The sequence below is a fragment of the Mustela nivalis genome (assembly GCF_964662115.1).
Source record: "Mustela nivalis genome assembly, chromosome: 17".
NCBI lineage: Eukaryota > Metazoa > Chordata > Mammalia > Carnivora > Mustelidae > Mustela > Mustela nivalis.
In genome coordinates, this window is record NC_139036.1 from 25,376,369 (window position 1) to 25,394,707 (window position 18,339).

Here is an 18,339-nt window from a genome sequence, read left to right on the forward strand (position 1 = left end):
GCAGGGTTACCTCCTCACGATCCAGCGAGGCCGGTGCTGGTTTGTCCTCATTTCACAGAGGTGGAAACTGAGGCTCTGCCAGGTGACGTCACTTGCCAGAGCTTACACAACCTGTCGGTGCAGAGCTGGACTTAGAGTGGGCAAATCCACATCTGAATGCCCCCGAAGTTGTATGTAGGTTTTCTTACAGTACGGTGGTTTTCTTGCACACACAAAAATGTCTGCCCCATATTTGGGTTCCTCTGCGGCACCCACCATTGTCACTCAACACATGAAAACACTTGGGGTGAGGATGTGGCACATTTTGAGTTCTAGCAGTAAAACCTGGCTGTATGTGACCTGTGAACCCCATGAGCCATCTGGACTTTCCCTTTGCCTAGGACACAGTGGGGGTTTGCTGCCTAGGATTTCAGGATATAGAGCCTCAACATCCTAGGGACAAAGTCCTCCACTCCCAGAGACCCATTTCAGTCCCGCTTGTTTCCCAGGGCCCCTGCCGCCTCCCACCACACCCAGGAGCCTTCTCTCACCACCCTGCTCCTCCTTCCCCAGCAGCTCCCAGGGGGACGGGTGGTAATCATTTTGAGATCTTCAGAAAGAGGCAGGGCTGCTGTTAACCACAGAGCATCAGAACTGGAAGGGGCCCAAGGGTTGCTGTAGTCTGTGCCTTATACCCCACTCCTGCCATTGGCTCTAGGCAGCAGCAGCTTCAGACCAAGGGGGAGGCGGGCCCCTAATTGTTACACTCGGTGATGATTATGAAGTCAGCTCATTGCACCCCCATCCCACGCTAACTAAGGGTGGGTCCACTGCCCCCGGTTTCTCTCTGCTTCCTGTCAGCTGTGTAGTGACGGCTGTGGTCCCAAACAAACAAGATGGCATCAGAGACACTATGTAGAGTGGGAGATGGGGAAGAAGCCATGCTGAAGAAGGAAACCCTCAACGTTCTGAATGCACTTGATCAACTGTCGAAGCCCTTTCCAAACCCCAAGTCTATGAACAGGACCGTCACTACCAAAGGCCTCCCACTTTCCGCAAGGGGCAGTTTGGTTAACTTCTTGCAGGAAGATACCATCAGTCTATCGTAAGACAAAAGTCTGGTCCTATCCTCCTTTCTAAGGCCAGAGGGTAGAGGTGGGGAGAAGGGCTTGAGTTGGCCGCTTAACTGACTGAGCCACCCACGTGCCCCGTGGTTTAGTTTTATGTGCATGTTCAGTATAGTAGGAAATATGTATTTACTTTGGGTCAAGGTTAAAAAAAAGATCTGAAAGCCAAAATTTTTGGATTCTGTACTTTATCAGTAAATAAATAAATTAAATAAAAAAAGAAAACACATACAAGGTTTTTCATTGTAATAGCCAAGAATTGGTAAAAATACAAATATCCATGTAATGAAAAATGTACAGCAGTTACAATGACTGAACCAAAGCTACATGTGTCAGTACAAACAATGTTGGAGTGCCTGGCTGGTTCAGTCGGTGGAGTGCGGGCCTCTTGGTCTCCGGGTTGTGGGCTCAAGCCCCATGCTGGGTGCAGAGATTACTTAAAAATAAAATCTTTTTAAAAAAATAAATAAAAATTTGGGGAGCCTGGGTGGCTCAGTGGGTTAAAGCCTCTGCCTTCGGCTCAGGTCATGATCCCAGGGTCCTGGGATCGAGCCCCGCATCAGGCTCTCTGCTCAGCAGGGAACCTGCTCCCCCTTCCCCTGCCTGCCTCTCTGCCTACTTGTGATCTCTGTCTGTCAGATAAATAAATAAAATCTTTTTATAAATAAATAAATAAATAAAATTTTAAAGATCAATGGGGTAAAAAAAAAGCAAGCTGCTGGTCAATGTGTGATATCATTTATTTATATGAAGTTTTAAAATACGCAAAATAAATCGATGTTGCTGAAGGATAGCAGACATCGCTCACAAACCTATGGAGACACAGGTATAATAATAAACACAAAACCTGAAATGTGCTGTACTGGTTACCGTGGAGTGGTCATGTGCGGGACAGAAGTGTCCTGCGGGCTTTAGCTATGCTGGTGAGGTCTACTTCTGAAATTGGATGGTTGCTAAGTGGAAGCTTAATATCTCATTCTTTATTTTCTCATTTTATCATATATTCATTTTTTCCAGTTTTATTGAGATGCAGTTGGCACATAACGTTGTATCCTTGGAAGGTGTATAACATGATTTGATGTGTGCGTGCGTGTGTGTGTGTGTGTGTGTGTGGTGAAGTGATTGCCCCAATAAGTTCCATTTCCATCTGTCACCACTCATGGTGACAGATTTGCCTCTTGTGATACGAACTTTTAAGATCTTTTAGCAAGTTTCAAATACACAATAAGGTGTTATTAGTTTTTGAAGATTTCATTTATTTGTTTGACAAGAGAGAGAGCAAGCACAAGCAGGCGGGGTGGCAGGTAGAGGGAGAGGGAGAAGCAGGCTCCCTGCTGAGCAGGGAGCCCACTGTGGGACTCGATCCCAGGACCCTGGGATCATGACCTGAGTCAAAGGCAGACGCTTAACCAACTGAGCCACCCAGGCACCCCAAATTTTTATTTATTTATTTTTTTAATTTTATTTTTAAGTAATCTCTGCACCCAGCATGGGGCTTGAGCCCACAACCTCGAGACCAAGAGGTATTATTATTATAATTATATTATATATATATATTATAGTATTATTAATTATAGTTATTATACTGTATAGTATATTATACTATATTGTATAGTGTATAGTGTATACTGTGTAGTATACTGTATAGTGTACAGTTATTATACTGTATACAGTTATACTGTATATTATATTATACTGTATAGTTATACTCTGTGCTATATAGTTATTATACTGTATAGTGTATGTTATATATAAGTTATATATACAGTTATTATACTGTATAGTGTATATACTGTAAACTATGTATATTATACTGTATAGTGTATGTTATATTGTATATATTATGCTATATAGTTATTATACTGTTATACTGCATAGTATAGTTATTATACTGTATACTGTGGTATATATGTATACTGTATACTGTGTATTATACTGTATACTGTATTGTATTATACTGTATGGTTATATATACTGTATAGTATATTATATCTGCTAATATATTATTCTTGATTATCTTGTATATGTGTAAAATATTTCAAAATTTAACAAAGTTTGGATGGAAAGAAAAGTTTTTTGAGTGTTTACCCCCATATTTGTAAATCTTACGTGTACTATTATTAATTTTACATGCTACATATTAATATTGTTAAATGTCAGAAAACCTAAGTAGGGGCGCCTTGGTGGCTGAGTGGGTTAAGCCTCTGCCTTGTGCTCAGGTCCTGGGATCGAGCCCTGAATCGGGCTCTCTGCTCAGCAGGGAGCCTGCTTCTCTCCCTCTGCCTGCCTCTCTGCCTACTTGTGATCTCTGTCAAATAAATAAAACCTTAAAAAAAAAAGAAAGAAAATCTAAGTAAATAAATTAAAGATTTTATTTTTATTTATTTGTTGGAGAGAGCACAGAGGCAGGCAGAATGGCAGGAAGAGAGGCAGAGGGAGAAGCAGGCTCCCCACTGTGCAGGGAGCCCGATGTGGGACCCGATCCCAGGACACAGGGATCATGACCCCAGCTGAAGGCAGCCGCTCAACCGACTGAGCCACACAGGCATCCCCTAAGTAAATAAATTAGTAATTACTCTTAAACAGTAGAAGTAAATACAAGTAAAGTTTAATTATTTTTCTTTTAGATACTTTCAGATATTTTTCCATACTCCCCTTAGACTGGCTTGGGACTTCCCCGGGGTTATGTACACCCACTTTGGAAGGAGGACTTAAGGGTTGAGCACCATTTCTCAAATTGTGGTTCTCCGAATACAGGGCTCAGAATTTGTCTGAAGACCTTATTAAAGATACGTTAGCAGCTTCCCTAGTCCCATCCCAAAGTGGGGCAGGGACCGGGAATCTGCATTTTTTCAGTAAGTGCCCTGGGGTGGTTGATGCCTTGCTACAGAGTGCTAAGAATGTTCTGAGTGGTTCAGAAGCAGCTGGGGATTTTGGTGAGCAGGGTGCAAGGAGGGCCCTCGGGGAGCTTCTCAGCTTTGTGGGCCGGGGCGGCGGCAGCCTCCTGCGAGCTCACCTGTCTCCCTCCCACTCAGGAAGTCGATGCCAGTGGAGGACTCTGAATGCAGCTCTGACGACACCAGCATCTCCCCCATCTCATCCACCTTGCTGAATCCCATCAAACTGGCTGTGACCCAGCCCAACAGCAGCTTCTTCGCAGGGATGCTGGAGGGCGAGCTGAACAAACTCAGCTTCTCCTCGGTGGCCAAGGAGTTAGAAAATAGGGACCTGGCCCTCTGCCCCCACGAGTCAAAATCTCAAATCGCCCCTGGGGGCCTGCTGGACCTTGACAACCCTGAGCTGGACACGGACACCTCCTCGACCCCCTCAGAGTCCTCTATAGTCATGGACGTGCCAGAGGCCCCCTTCATCTGTGAACACACCGTCAGCGATTCCACAGCTGTGGTATGTTTCCCTCTAGGTGCGTTTGGCGCAGGCTCCCCAGCCGCCCCCATGTGCTAGGCACTGAGCTGAGCTCCACAGGGTGTATGAAGACACCCACTCACTGCCTGCGGAGTGAGGCTGTGTTTTTAAGGACCTCCAGAGCTAGCCACAAATGGGCACAGTGCTGTAGGAAGAGCTCAGATCAAGTGTCACCAGGAATTTAGAGGGAAAGAAACATTATTTCTGGGTGCAGGAATACGCTTGGTGGCTTTGGTAACATTTGAGCTGGGACGCAGAGGTAGGGTGTGAATGTCCAGGGATGGGAGAATGGTGTTCCGTGGACGGGCTGACACGAGCAACGCCTCACAGGGGTGAGAATGTGGGAGCAAACATTCAGGTCTCAATCCGGGGCTTCTCACGATATTCAGTACCTGCAGATCCAAACTTCTTGTTAAAAATGAGGTTCCTGGGGGGGGCGCCTGGGTGGCTCAGTGGGTTAATCCTCTGCCTTGGGCTCAGGTCATGATCTCAGGGTCCTGGGATCGAGCCCCATACCGGGCTCTCTGCTCGGCAGGGGGCCTGCTTCCTCCTCTCTGCCTGTGTCTCTGCCTACTTGTGATCCTTGTCTGTCAAATAAATAGGTAAAATCTTAAAAAAAAAAAAATGAGGTTCCTGGGGCTCATCCCTGGATATTCTGACTCAGTAGGTCTGCCTGGGGGCCTGCAAATCTGCACCACTAACAAACTCCCAGATGAGGCCAATGGACTGTGGGCCCCCGGCCGAATAGCACTGTTCTAGAGGCCAGGACAGCGAACAGAGGGGAAAATTAGTCCAGAGTCATTTTTTCAGAGGTCCTGCACTGTTAGGCTACTATAGACTTTTCTGTAAGTGGTAGAGAACAGCTTTTGCAAAGCTTTGTATCTGTCGGTGGATGGAATTTGAGCTGTATTTTATTTTCATTATTTTTTAAAGATTTTATTTATTCATTTGACAGAGATCACAAGTAGGCAGAGAGGCAGGCAGAGAGGGACGGGGTGGTGGAGAAGCAGGCTCCCCACTGAGCAGAAAGCCTAATGTGGGGCTCGATCCCCAATGTGGGGCTCGATCATGACCTGAGCTGAAGACAGAGGCTTTAACCCACTGAGACACCCAGGTGCCCCAGTGAGCTGTATTTTAGAAGATAGATCTGGAAGTCCCAGAGGAGCAGTGTCTCTTAAAGTGTGGTTCTCAGACCACCAACAGCATCAGCACCACACCGCAACATGTTAGCAGTTTAAATTCTCATCCCCTCCACCTCCCCCGTGGATGGGCCTATCAAATCAGAAACTGTGGGGGCCTGCAATCTGTTTCACTGAGTCCTCTAGCATATCCTGATGCACACCCAAGTTTGAGACCCGCTGGCCTGGATGGAGGGGAAACTGGGAATGGGAAACCAGACAGGAGGCAGCAGGGCCAGGAATCTGCAGTGTTACAGAAACTCCCTGAGCTCTTATCGTAGCCCGAAGTATGTGGCCTCTGGAGCTACCCGTTTGAACTTTGGATCTGGCATTCTGTGACCCCAGGCCAGCCACTTGTCCTCTCTGAGCTTGTAACCTCATCTGCAATGAGCAACGTAGACAAGATGAACTTTAAGGGTCCTCTCAACTAGTCTAGAAGAAATATGTGATGGGGATACTCTCTGAAGTGGGTGGGGGTGCCCAGGGAGTCACCTATGCTGCAGGGCCGTGGAGTCCCTTGCACCTTCCATCAGCCCTGCGTCAGCCCTGGGAGGGGCAGGGGATGGGAGTGGGGCACTCAGGGGGGTTGGGAGGGAGGGGAGGACAGCCTGGAGCAGGTCTGATGAGAAGTCTGGGGGGGCTCTCTTCCTCTAGATTTCCTGGACCTATGCCCTAGGCAAGCAGCAGGTCAGTTTCTACCAGGTCCTGTTGCAGGAGGTGGCCAGGACACATGACAATGAGCCACCCAAGGCAAAGAATCGCCCGTGGATCTTCAACAAGATCTTGGGCACCACCGTCAAGCTGATGGAGCTGAAGCCTAACACGACTTACTGCCTCACTGTCCGCGCCGCCAACACAGCCGGGGTGGGGAAGTGGTGCAAGCCTTACAAAGTGAGCCCTGGGAGATGAGAGCCGGGGCGGGTGGAGGAGGCGGGGAGAGAGGTCTGAGCCAGGGGTTTGGGAGGCTTGGGGACACCCTGATGACCCCAGGGCTCATCTTCCTGCTGGCTGTCTTTCTGCCTGGAAGAATGAGTGTGAATTCCAGGCTGCTTTCTCCAGGAGGTGGAAGGACTAAGCCCCTCTGGGGCCCCCTGGGGAATGCAAACTAATCTATTCACCAGCCTCTCTCTAATGTTTAGCTTCCACCGTTAGCTCTGGGATTCTTCAACTCAGTACCAAGACTTGAGAGCAGGCCAGGGAGTGAAGGACATTGAGGGAAACAAAGGGCAGAGGTGAAAGGGGGACAAAGAAGGGAAGGGAGGTGGGCAGGGGCGTGGGGGTGGGGGCTTCCAGCCCTGGGGCTGGAAACCTCACATAATAGGGAAGGCACAGGTTCACACCCTTGTAGGGATCCATGAGCAGGTGGTAAGGCTCACCAAGACCCCATTTGGGCCAACAAAGAGCTGAGCCAGGGTCAGGTCTGGGAAGGAATCTTGAGGAGTTTTGTTTTATTCCAGTTTGCAACCGTGGCCACTGACTTGAACAGCTTCCCTGAGAACAACCCTATCCAGATCACCGTGCAGCGCAAGGAACCCCAGAGGAAAACCGTGTCCCTTGGGCTGGAGGACATGCGGAAGCTCGAAGATCTGGAATACCTGTTTCCCTACTAAGGGCCCCAGGAAGCCCCGCGCCTACCTTCAGCTTCAGCCCAGGGCTCTCAGGAACCAGAATCGTGAAATGGGACCACCAACACCATGCTAGGGAACTGCTGACCAGCCCGCCTGGGGCTTGGTGGCGGTGGTCCCCAAACTCCACCCCTGGGTTGGGGCCAAGGCTAGACAGGAGCTCCACTCACCTGGAGACGTCAGAGGCCAGGTCAGGTCAGCCACTGCCCACAGCCACTAGGCGTCCCTTCCCCAGATTTGGACTGGGTCCAGATCCCTCATTAAAGCACTGCAGGCCACCCAGCACCCTGAGTTCTGCTTCATGCCGACAGTAGGGCTGGCTGCCATCCACCCTCCTGGCTTCTGGACTGGAAGTCCAGCTTGGGATTAAGGGACACAGAACACAAGGGTGGCCGGGCAGCGGGCTCTTATCCTCACCTACTGTTTGGTTCTGCCAACACCACCCCTTGCCCTGTGCAAGAACAGATGTTACTCAAAGACCGGGACAAACGGCCATGCTGGAGAGAGGTGGTGGCAGTCTAGCTTGTCCACACCAGACCTGGGCTCGGGAAGCACGGGTGCAAAGTGCACAGTTTGGGGGTGCAACCTGATTTCCTCCTGGTTCTTCCTGGATGTGAGGGCATGGACAAACCATTTAAGCTCCCCAGGCTGTCTCAGGGATGCGAGAACCCTACAAGCACAACGGCAGGGTTACCACGAGGCTCCCATGAGCGCACCGCAGAGCAAGGGCCCATGCAGGGTAGGAACTCGGCAGTCAGCACCCGCCCTTTGCCCTTTGTGCGCCCCAGTGCGGAGACCTCTGTGCCAGGTGGAGACTGAGACGCAGCCAGACCTGAGAGCATGGTGGGGGGAGGGAGATTAGAAACACCATGGCCATGACCCTGAGTAGACTGTTCAAGGTCATTTTGAAATTCACCCTGAGCAGATTGCCTGAGCATCGAAACAGGAGAAAGTAGAGGCAGGATGCTTGCAAGGCAAGGTTCTGGTCAAGTCTGAGGACATCCGGTGGGATTCCCTCCATTCCGTGAAAGCCCTCCTAGGCCAAAGAATCATGGTCCCCTCTCCCACCACACCCACTGCTGCTGCAGCGCTGCCCCCTGCACGCTCTGGGACCCCCAGGACAGCTGTCACCTTCCGCTCTGTACCCCGAGCGCCCAGCACAGGGCTCACTGCACAGTGGGACCTCGAGGAGAGTGCTGTGTGGGAGGGGGCGGAGGAGAGCACATCACCCCATGGTGATGAAGGTGGTGTGATCTCTGCTGTCCAGCAGCCATATGCTAGCGTCGCAGGACTGCATTCCTAGCCACCCGGGACTCTGGGGAACGGAGACAGTTGCACGTGGCTGGCATCTACCATATCGGACAGCGCAGGCTGTTTTCCTCTGGCCACCATCCTGCGGCTTCAGCCAGTCTCCCTGCCTCAACTGGCCTCTCCCTCGCAGGCACAGGAGAGAGAAGAGAAGCAACTTTCCCATTAGTAGCGTTTTGGTGCAGCCCAGAGGGAGGGGTTAGGCAAACTGATGTAGCATAGTCCTCTGGTGAGCCTTGGGATTCTAGGACAAGGAACCACAACTTGAGTACACAAAATAGAAGCGATTTATTTGGTCACAGAATCTCGGCTCTGACACTGAATAGAAAGAACATTTAGGAAAGGAGAAGGGGCAGCAGCAGGGCTCCATAGCCGGGCCCCCACCACCAGCGATGGGATGGCCAAGGGCTGAGCTCACTGGTAGTCCCCCGGGACCTCCGCTCTCCGGCTCCAAGGACAGCAGGCCATGCTCATTAGCAGAGTCACCATGTTGACCTTTGGTCTGTGTCGGGGCAAGCCGCTGGAGAGGCAAGTGCAGGTAGAGGTCCCCAAGAACTTGGGATTTTTCATCTTCTCCATCTGTGGGAGGAGGGGAGGGAAGAGCATGGTATGTCTCATCTTGGGAAGGGAGGATGCCAGATAATCCCAGGAGCCCATGACAGGGAGAGCCTGTGGTTCACCCAGTCATCAAAAGCCTCACTATCATGTCTGCTCCAGCTACCCAAAGTTAGGTGAGGTACCCACTGCCTGCCCTGGCCAAGGCCTCATCCCAGGGCCTGGCTGCTCGTATGTCCACGAGGGTCATCTAATGGCAAACGACAGTTCTCTCCAAGTACACACGCTTCAGCTTCCCAAGGCCGTTCACCTATCTTTGATCGCCCTGTCTGCTGAAGCTTGGCAACTCCCATGAGGCAGGTGAACCGCACACTTTCCAAGACTGCACAGTGAAAGCCAGAGCCAGGACTGGAAGTGAGAACTACCGCCTCCTACTGGAGGGCCCCTGGGCCTGCCCCCCGGAGAGCACCGTCAGAGTTTCCCATATTCCCGGGAATTCCGCACCTGCCCTCTTAACCACCAAAAGAACCTGGCACCACACACTGTCTTTGGCCCCTGGAGAGCCCTCGGAATTCACCAGAAGGGAAAGGTGTCGAGAGTGACCAACTTGAGGGCAGGAGAGCCAAGCACACACTCACATCCGGAGGCATTTGTCCTTTCCACCACTTGCCACCCTCTGGCCATCCGGACTCCAGTCAACAGCATATACCTAAACCGAGGTGGGGGTTGAGGGAGGCAGGTCAGTAAAGAGGGTGGGGGGCAGAAGGGCCAGGCTTCAGCCCCACCGCCCACCCCACTTCTGCTCATAAGGGTCAGCCATACCTCATCCGCGTGGCCTGGCAGGTCCGCAGCCAGCTTCTGGGCCTTCACATCCCACACCTTCAGTGTGCTGTCACTGCTGCCGCTGACCAGGAGCCGGCTGTCGGCTGACCATGCGATCTGGTACACAGCGGCCACATGGCCACGCAGGGAAGCCAGGTACCTGGGCCAGGAAAAGGGGGAAGGCGGGTATGAGGTCTTCGAACCTGTCTGAAGGGGCCCCTATTCCGACGGCAGTGGTTCTCAACATTAGTTGCACATTGAGAATTACCTGGGAATGTTTACAAAATCTCACTGCCTAGCCCCTATCCCAGGGTAATCATTACCGAGGGCATAAAGATTGTATAAAACTTTCCCAAATGAGCTGCTTCTAGGGGGCCTCTTGCCAGGCCTCTGTACCTGCACAACTTTGCCGGACTTAGAATCCAATGGAGCCACCTGCTGGTCCCTCTGTCTGACAGCCCCTAACGCAAGCTGCCTGCTGGCAGGTGGCATGGAATAACAGTGGGCCAGGCACACCTGGAGCTTTCTGACCAATACAGATTAGCTACGTCTATTTGGACAAGATTAGGCCTCTCTGAGTCCATTTCCTATCTTGAAAAAGAAGGGCTGCCGTGTGGCCCTGGCCCCAGCAAGGGTCTCCCTCATCCCCTTTCTCTTCTTGCCTGTGCCTTTGCCTCTCCTCTGATCTAGTTCACCTCAAGACCATGGTGCCTCATTACACCAGTGCTTCTCAGACTTTAATGGGAGCAGACTCACCCAGTGACCTTGTGAAAATCCAGATGCTGATTCACAAGGTCGGGCTGGGGCCCGAGGTCCGGCATTACTATGGAGCTCCTGGATGCTGCCGCCGGTGTGCAGACCACACTTGGAGGCGGCCCAGGAAATGACTACACCCCAAACCTGCACTTCTGCCGCACACCTGGCCGTCTTAAGGTCATTTCTCTCCTTTGATACAAAAGGAGCTAGCATTTCAGTGCCCATTTACTGCCAGTTCTAAATATATCATCTCACTTAACTCTGGTAATGAAGCTGAGAGGTAGGGGTCTTCATATAACAAAAGAGGAAACAGAGGCTCGGAATATCTAAATGCTTGCCAAAGCCACACAGCCAGTAAGTGGCAGAGCCAAGCTCCTTCCAGAAGACTAGAGCCCTTCCTCTTCCTTCCCACACCCCACTCACTTGCCCGTCCTGCCGTCCCACAGTTTGATGGACTTGTCGAAGGAGGCGCTGGCGACAATGCGGGAGTCAGGGGAGAAGAGCACCTGGTTGATGAGGGCTTGGTGTCCCGTCATCCGTGCAAGGGGCTTCTTGTCCTCTGCTGGGAACCACAGGAACAAGGTGAAGTCGTCTGAGCCAGACACCAGCCTCTCTGGGCCCTGGCCCTAGGGGAGGCAGAAAGCACACTGTGTTGGACATTGCTTCAGACAGGAGAGCCCCACCTCAGCAGCAAACACACCCCCGATGACCCCACACTGGCACAGAGGCTGGCATTAGGAGAAGTGAGGCCTGGCCAGCTACCGACTCACTTGGGGCCCCTGACAAGTCACTCCCCGCAAAAGGAAGCTTTATGCACATGGAATGATTTTTAATCACTGTACATAATTATGAGAAAAAGCAAGGTACAGAATAGCGTGTTTAAAAAAGGGAAGGATTTGGGCACCTGGATGGCTCCGTTGGTTAAGCGTCCCACTCTTGATTTCGGTTCAGGTCATGATGTCAGGATCACAGAATCGAGCCCCGACACGGGCTCCATGCTGGGCATGGAGCCTGCTTAAGATTCTCTCTCTTCTTTGCAAACCCTGCCACTCCCACTCTCTCTCTCAAAAAAGGTCTATTAAATGTGGATTTGTATGCATGTATATGTATGAAGTCTCTGGAAGGAAACAGAATGCATCTAGAAGAAACGGAAGGGCCACACATGGCCCTTTCACTATCTACCTTTTTGTGTTCTTTGCTCCCTAGAGCACATAAAATGTGTTACTTTGAATAAAATAAAAAAGAGAGGTGCTTGGGTGGCTCAGTTGGTTGAGTGCCCAACTCTTGGTTTTAGCTCAGGTCATGACCTTGGGATCGTGGGACCGAGCCCTGTGTCAGGCTCCATGATCAGCAGGAAGACTGCTTGAGATTCTCTCTCTCCCTCTCCACCCCTCCCACCCCCACTTGTGCTAGTGCTCCCTCTCTCAAATAAATAGATCTTGGAAAAAAAAAATGTAATAAATAGATAAGCAAATAAATGAAACAAAATGATTAAAATGATCTCTATGTATTAGGATTTTAGGAGTGTAAACTAGGATCATCACAAACTTTCTGGAAAAGCAAAGGGGGGAGGGGCCTGAGTGTCTGCACCGTTGCAGGGACCCGTGGAGGATGAGGACAGAGCTAGGCATGCTGGTGGCCAGCAAACACTCACCCGCACAAGGTCGTATCGCCTCTGAGCCCTGTCCTTCAACTCCTGCACTGTGGCCAGGTACCAAAGGGGAGAGGAGATGAGAAGGCCGATTAGAAAATCCCATGCCAATGGCAAACACTCCAGCCCAGGTCTGAATCCCACACCCTAAGCCAGAGAAGCGGCTCCTTCCCAGGCAGCCCTCCCCGCCCACTCACAGGACCCCTGGAGGTCTTGGGCATTCACTGAGGCCTCAGCTGGCTCAAAGGCTCCTGTGCGCAGGGCGTAGTCAGTGCTGAGCGCCATGGTATTCACCCAGTGGCCGTGGCCTTGCAGAGTTCGGCACAGCACACCCTAGGGCAGAGGGAGTCAGATCAGACACGCTCCCACCCCTCTCCACCCTAGGGAACCAGTCCCCCCAGGTTAGCCCCAGAGACAGTGATGTGGGACTCAGAATCAGGATCCTCATTCACTGTGATCCTGATCAAGTCACCCCTCTGGGCTCAAGTCTCTCCTGATGTCTAAAATGAGCGTACTGGGCCAGATCACGATTTCTGCAAGTATGTTTCATGGGAAGGAAGTGAAGGATGTAAGAATACATGGGCTCCGGGATACGGGATACTGCAGGTTCCTGACAGGCTTCCTGCAGTGGGAACATCTGGGCTGCGCTAACGAACACTGGAACCTCCACTCTCATGAGCGCCAACCACAGGACCTACTGGCCAACGTGCCTTCCAGCCCTGGCACCCTGTGGCCTGAGATTTCCCCAGGAAGGGTTCTGGACCCTCCTTCCCCCACGCCGGCTCTTACATCATGAGCCCTCCAGACTTTGATGGTGCGGTCCTGGGAGGCAGAGTAGAGAAGACCGTCCCCTCCCCACCGGAGACAGGTGACTGACTGCGTGTGCCCGGTGAGGATGCGCTCACAGCGGCCCACAGTTGTATCCCAGACCCGCACGCTGCCATCCTTAGAGCTGCTGGCCACGTAGCGGCACTCTGGGTTCCTGGAAAGCAGGAAATGCGACCTCACTTCTGACCTGGCAATGCCCACAGCACCTCCCCACGCTTAGCTCGAAAGCCAAGGACAATGACGCGACCGCTTCCTGACCCATGATTAAGCTGCATTACAAGGCAGCTCTCAGACCCCACAACGAGCAGGTCCTCTCAAGCAGCAACACAGGCTTAGAACACCTGCCCCACCATCCCCCATGCCATTACTGTCCGTCAGGCTGGCCGTCTCGCCCCTGCAGGGGAGAGGACAGTTTTGAACCCCAAGCTCCTCATCCCCCCCAACTCCATCAGTGTCACTTACGCATGGAGGGGCTCCCAGCTCAGGCCTGTGATCCACTTGCTGTGGCCGGCGAGGGGCCTGCCCACCTGCTTCCCTGTGCCTGGGTCCCACAGGAGAATCTGAAGGACAGAAGCTTACTGAATAGCCCTCCCCCAAATGTCCCTGGGCCCACCAGGGGTCCCCACTCACTGCCCCCAACCAACCCTTCTCTGAGGACCCCCGAACCTGATTTGGCCCAACTAGGAACGGAGTCCAGAGTCCCTGCCCAGTTACCCTGACCACCACCTACCTGGCCATTCTTGCAGCCTGAGGCCAGCTTCTTGCCGTCTGGGGACCAAGATATGCTAAGCACCCAGTGTCTGTGTCCTAGAAAAGCAGGGGGAGGGAGAAAGGAGGGAGCAAATCTGTCTCTATTCCCTGTGCTTAGCAGTGCCTGACCCTCCTCAACTAGTCCCAGAATAAATGAGCAGTTGAACCAAAGGAGAGATGAGAGAGGGTTTTCGGCAAAGGGAGAACCCACTCCAAGTGCTAAAGCCATGCAACTGCTGCAGAAAGAGCATTTCCACTTTCTATTAGTTCCTTACACAAGAGATGCTATAAGGCATTTGCACACATGTCCTCCTCTATAATTCTCGTGACAGCTCTAAGGTATGCAGCAAGAACGATCCCCAATTTTTCAGATGACAAGAGTGAAGCTTGGGAGGCACGACCTACACACACAAGGTCACCCAACTAGCGTGTGGTGACCGGAAGCATCAGTGCCAGCTGGGGCCCTGACATGCAGATTCTCAGGCCGCATCTCAGAACTAAACAGACCAAGACTCTGGGGCTGGGGCCCAGCAATCGCATGTTAACAAGCCTCCCAGCTGACTCTGATGCACAGTCAAGTCTGAGAACCACTGTGGTAGAGGTTGGATGAAGCCAGGTTCTCCTTGCTACTAGCTGTCAGCACAACCCACAACCCCACACTGCTTCTCCGGTCCAGTCTCTGCTTGTTTGCACGTGGCTGGTCAGGCTAGAAGGGGCGGTCTCTACCTAGAAACGGGCAGCTGCTAGCTGGCTATGAAGGGGCTGAATCAGTTCCGGGCCTCCTCAGGAACTAAAGGGCTAACCACACCCACCCGTGGGTTAAGACTCCCTACATAGCTAATTGCGTACTGACCCTGGCATGTGAAATGCGGTGTCTCGGTGCTGAGATCCCAGAAGCGCACAGTGGTGTCTCCGGAGCCACTGGCCAGGTACCTGGGGGAAGAAGAGAGGCCACCTCATCTCTGCAGTGGGGACAAGGGGTAAGGCCTACACCAGAACACTGAGTTTGTGAGTATGTGAGTTTCTGCTCCCTAGTCAACTGTCTTCTGGGCATAGAATCTGGGGCTGGACTTTTCTCTCTCCCCCAAGAAGGAGAAATGTAACACTGATACCATCTTGGAGAAGACCCCAGGCGGCCATTTCTCTCCTCTTCCTTTCTAAAAGGAACGGCCATTGCTATAACCAGGTTTGAAGCTTCTCATTATCCTCGTACAATTGCAAAAAACAAAGAAACTCAAGTTTCACAGATGATGAATTAAGTTAGAAAGTGGCTTGTCTGGGTCCCACAGCTAGGGAGTTTGCAACTCAGCTCTCCTGAGATCAAGTCCAGGAAGGATCTCTTCCAAGGTGGGTGTCCTTTAAGACCAAACCCCACCGGGGATGTCCCTTACTTGCAATTTGTACCCTGAGCTCAGGTCTTTGATAGGCAGCCTATTGATTTTAACTTGGAGCTACCCTCCCCACCCCAACCTGAGGCTGCCCTCCCACACTCCATGATTCTGCAGCTGTCCTTACTTTCCTGTGGGGCTGAAGGCCACAGAAATGACCGCCTCGCTGTGACCTTCCAAAGAGCTGGTGCAACGGGTCACAGCACGGACCCTGAAGATGGCCTGTGGCTGGTAGATGATGTCAAGGACCTTCTCTGTCTCCACTGCCTGTGACTCCAGCGTCTTCCCCAGTGACGAGATGATCTCAGCATCGTGGACATAGAAAGCCAGTGGCAGGGGATCTTCCTGGAGGGCAATGACAAAGGGCAACTCCTCCATCAAAGGATAGGCAGCAGCTCTCCCCACGGAGCTGTGGGCTGGTGAAGCTTTACTATTTTCTGTTTGGGATACCCCCCACCATGCCCACTGAGCAAGGCCTTTTTCATCCTCAAAGACTAAATGCAGGACAATTACATAGTACTTTAAAATTCTTTATCTTTATCTTATAATAACCGGGAGAGGTAGGCATCAATATTCCCACCTGACAGATGAGAAAACTGAGGCTCAGAGCAGCTACAGGTAATTAGTCCAATGTCCTACTGCTAATGACTAGTTCAAGTGCTTCAGAAAGAAAGTCCTTAATTAGCGTTAATATACAGGATTACACAGCGTTTTCTAAATCACCACACTATGCCCTACAATGTGTTAAGAAGCATCCAAAAAAACTGGTTGAAAATGCAGACTGCGCTTTACCCCCAGAGTCCCGGTGTAGTAAATCCGGGGTGGAGTCCGTTACTGTGTTTTTTAAGCCCCTAGACCCACCGGAGGGCAGCATTTTGATAAACTCTGGCTTAGAAGAGCAAGGGTTGTGAATCTGACATTTGGGTTCCATTTCCAAATCCACCACCTACTGCGTGGCACCGTACAAATCACTGAATGCCTCCCGGCCACCCTGTAAAATGGGGGATATTAACGAGGAGCTACGGAGTGGAATCAGACGATGCACCCACTGCGTTCAAAATGCGATCTCTCTCCCCAGATGGACCCTGCCGGACCGCGCGCAAAGCGCTGTCACACTAATTAGATTAGATCTCCTGATCCTCCCCCGAAGTAGGCGGCCCTGCCACGGACGAGGCGCCAGGGTGGTTCACCCACTGTCGTTCAGCAGTGGGACCCCCGAACCCCGGACCTTGGGTCTCCCGATCCCTTGCGGGCGGGACTCGGGCAGGGCGGCCCGCCCAGCGGAGGAATGAGGGGCCGCCCCGGCCGCCGCTCACCTGGGCCAGCAGCGCGTTGCACACGAGCTGGAGCTTGTCCGGGGTGATGTCCACCGGCACGTCGAACGGGGAGCCCAGCACCTGCCCGCCTTCATCCTGGAACTGCACCAGCAGCCGCTGCACGTCGCCCGCCGCCGCCTCGTCCTGCGCCCACAAGTGCGGGGGGTCAGCCACACCGCCCGACCGGAAAGCCCCCACTGCCGCCTCCCTCCGGCCTTGGGGACCCTGGAGCTGAGCGCCCCCGCCCGCACTCACGCACACCCACCGCCGCAGCGGCCGCCATCCCGCGTCCCCACGTGGAGGAGAAACACTCCGGCGGGACGGAGCGCCGCCCCTGGGGTCGGGCGGCGCGGCAGCCCGCGACATCGCCCTCTGGTGTGGCGGAGGGGAAGTGCAAGCCGTGCCTTGCCCGGCGTGGCGGTGGATGCGTCCGGTACCCCGCTCCGCAACCTCCCCTTGGACAGGTGGTAGTCGCCCCATTCAGTCGCTCCCAGTGCCATGCAGGATACAAACGGCCTTTTGTCTCTGTAGAACAGGGATTCTTGCCCCACTCCACATATGAGGAAATTAATTGATTTTCCCCAAACTCAGAGACAGGAAATGGCAGAAGACTGAATTGGCTTGGCTCTTGGCAGCAGCAACCTTGCAGGGACGGCTTACAAAACCAGACAGAGCCTGTTGGCTGGAAGGCAGAAATCATCATTATTTTTCAAATGGATCAAATCAATTAGTAATTCTTGAGGACAAAAGCAAAAAGTGTCTACATTTTTCAACACTCGAAAGCAATAGCAACAACGATGGGAATGATAGCAACGTGTCAGGCATTGTTCTCAGTGCTTTACACGTATAACACAGTTAACCCTCACAAAAACCCTTCTGTCTCCAGCCCTACAGATGAGCTGAGGCAGAAACCCGCTAACATGAGGGCTCTTAACAGAAACCTGGATCTTCCTTGGAGCTCTCCCCACATCCCAGCAGTCTCCAGCTTTGTCAATCTGGCCTCCTTAACCTGCTCCGAATCTGTTCTCCCCATCTCCTCTCTCACACTCCGGGCTGAGTCACCACCGTTGCCTACGATAGCCTCTTAAATTGCCTCCCTGTTTCCACTCTTGCCTCTTCTACTCTTGCCACTCCTCTACATTGCAACCAGAGTGACGTTTTTCAGACGAACGATGTGGACTGTCACTCCCCACCCTAAAACCCTACAGTGGTTCCCATTACAAACAGAATAAAGGTCAAACTTCTTCTGTTGGTCCACTCAGCTTTATTTACCTCTCCGGCCACTGCTGTCTCTTTAAGATCAAATTCTTTTGGCTTTTTCTTAGTTCTTCCAAGTCGTGACCCTTCTTGCATTAGTGCCTTTGTACTTGCAGATTTCTCTGTCTGGAACTCTGACAGATTGAATTGTATCACCCCCTCATCCCAAATTCAGAAATTGAAGCCCTAACCCCTCAGGGTCACTGTACATGGAGATGGACCCTATATACGGATATTAAGGACTAAATGAGATCATAAGGGTGGGACCCTACTCTGATAGGATTGGTGTCCCTATAAAAGGAGGAAGAGATACCAAATATTACTCCCTCTCTGTCTCTTTCTCTCTCTGCACACTTCCCAGCTTTCCCCACGCCCC

At 52.1% G+C, this 18,339-nt stretch overlaps 2 protein-coding genes across 5 annotated transcripts; one reads left to right on the forward strand and one right to left on the reverse strand.

Annotated features, from left to right (window-relative positions):
• Nucleotides 1-794: 794 nt before the first annotated feature.
• On the forward strand, nt 795-7,395 carry FNDC8 (fibronectin type III domain containing 8). The gene is made up of 4 exons (XM_082705866.1): nt 795-1,084; nt 4,142-4,511; nt 6,362-6,598; nt 7,165-7,395. The coding sequence occupies exons 1-4, from the start codon at nt 876-878 to the stop codon at nt 7,315-7,317; spliced, it is 969 nt and encodes a 322-aa protein (XP_082561992.1). The 5' UTR covers nt 795-875; the 3' UTR covers nt 7,318-7,395.
• Nucleotides 7,396-8,909: 1,514 nt separating this feature from the next.
• NLE1 (notchless homolog 1) lies at nt 8,910-17,045 on the reverse strand. Of its 4 annotated transcripts, none has more exons than XR_014305074.1 (13): nt 16,972-17,045; nt 16,707-16,850; nt 15,518-15,735; nt 14,856-14,935; nt 13,983-14,059; nt 13,715-13,812; nt 13,214-13,406; nt 12,622-12,757; nt 12,428-12,474; nt 11,280-11,399; nt 10,018-10,177; nt 9,834-9,904; nt 8,910-9,219 (listed from the first exon to the last, which is right to left on the reverse strand). XR_014305074.1 is itself a non-coding variant. In XM_082708345.1 (13 exons), the coding sequence occupies exons 1-13, from the start codon at nt 16,987-16,989 to the stop codon at nt 9,207-9,209; spliced, it is 1,458 nt and encodes a 485-aa protein (XP_082564471.1). In that variant the 5' UTR covers nt 16,990-17,045; the 3' UTR covers nt 8,910-9,206. The 4 variants fall into 4 exon arrangements, 2 of the variants coding, with proteins under 2 accessions (XP_082564471.1, XP_082564470.1); XR_014305075.1 differs by having other exon boundaries at nt 16,966-17,016; XM_082708345.1 differs by having other exon boundaries at nt 11,197-11,399.
• Between the last annotated feature and the right edge of the window lie 1,294 nt (nt 17,046-18,339).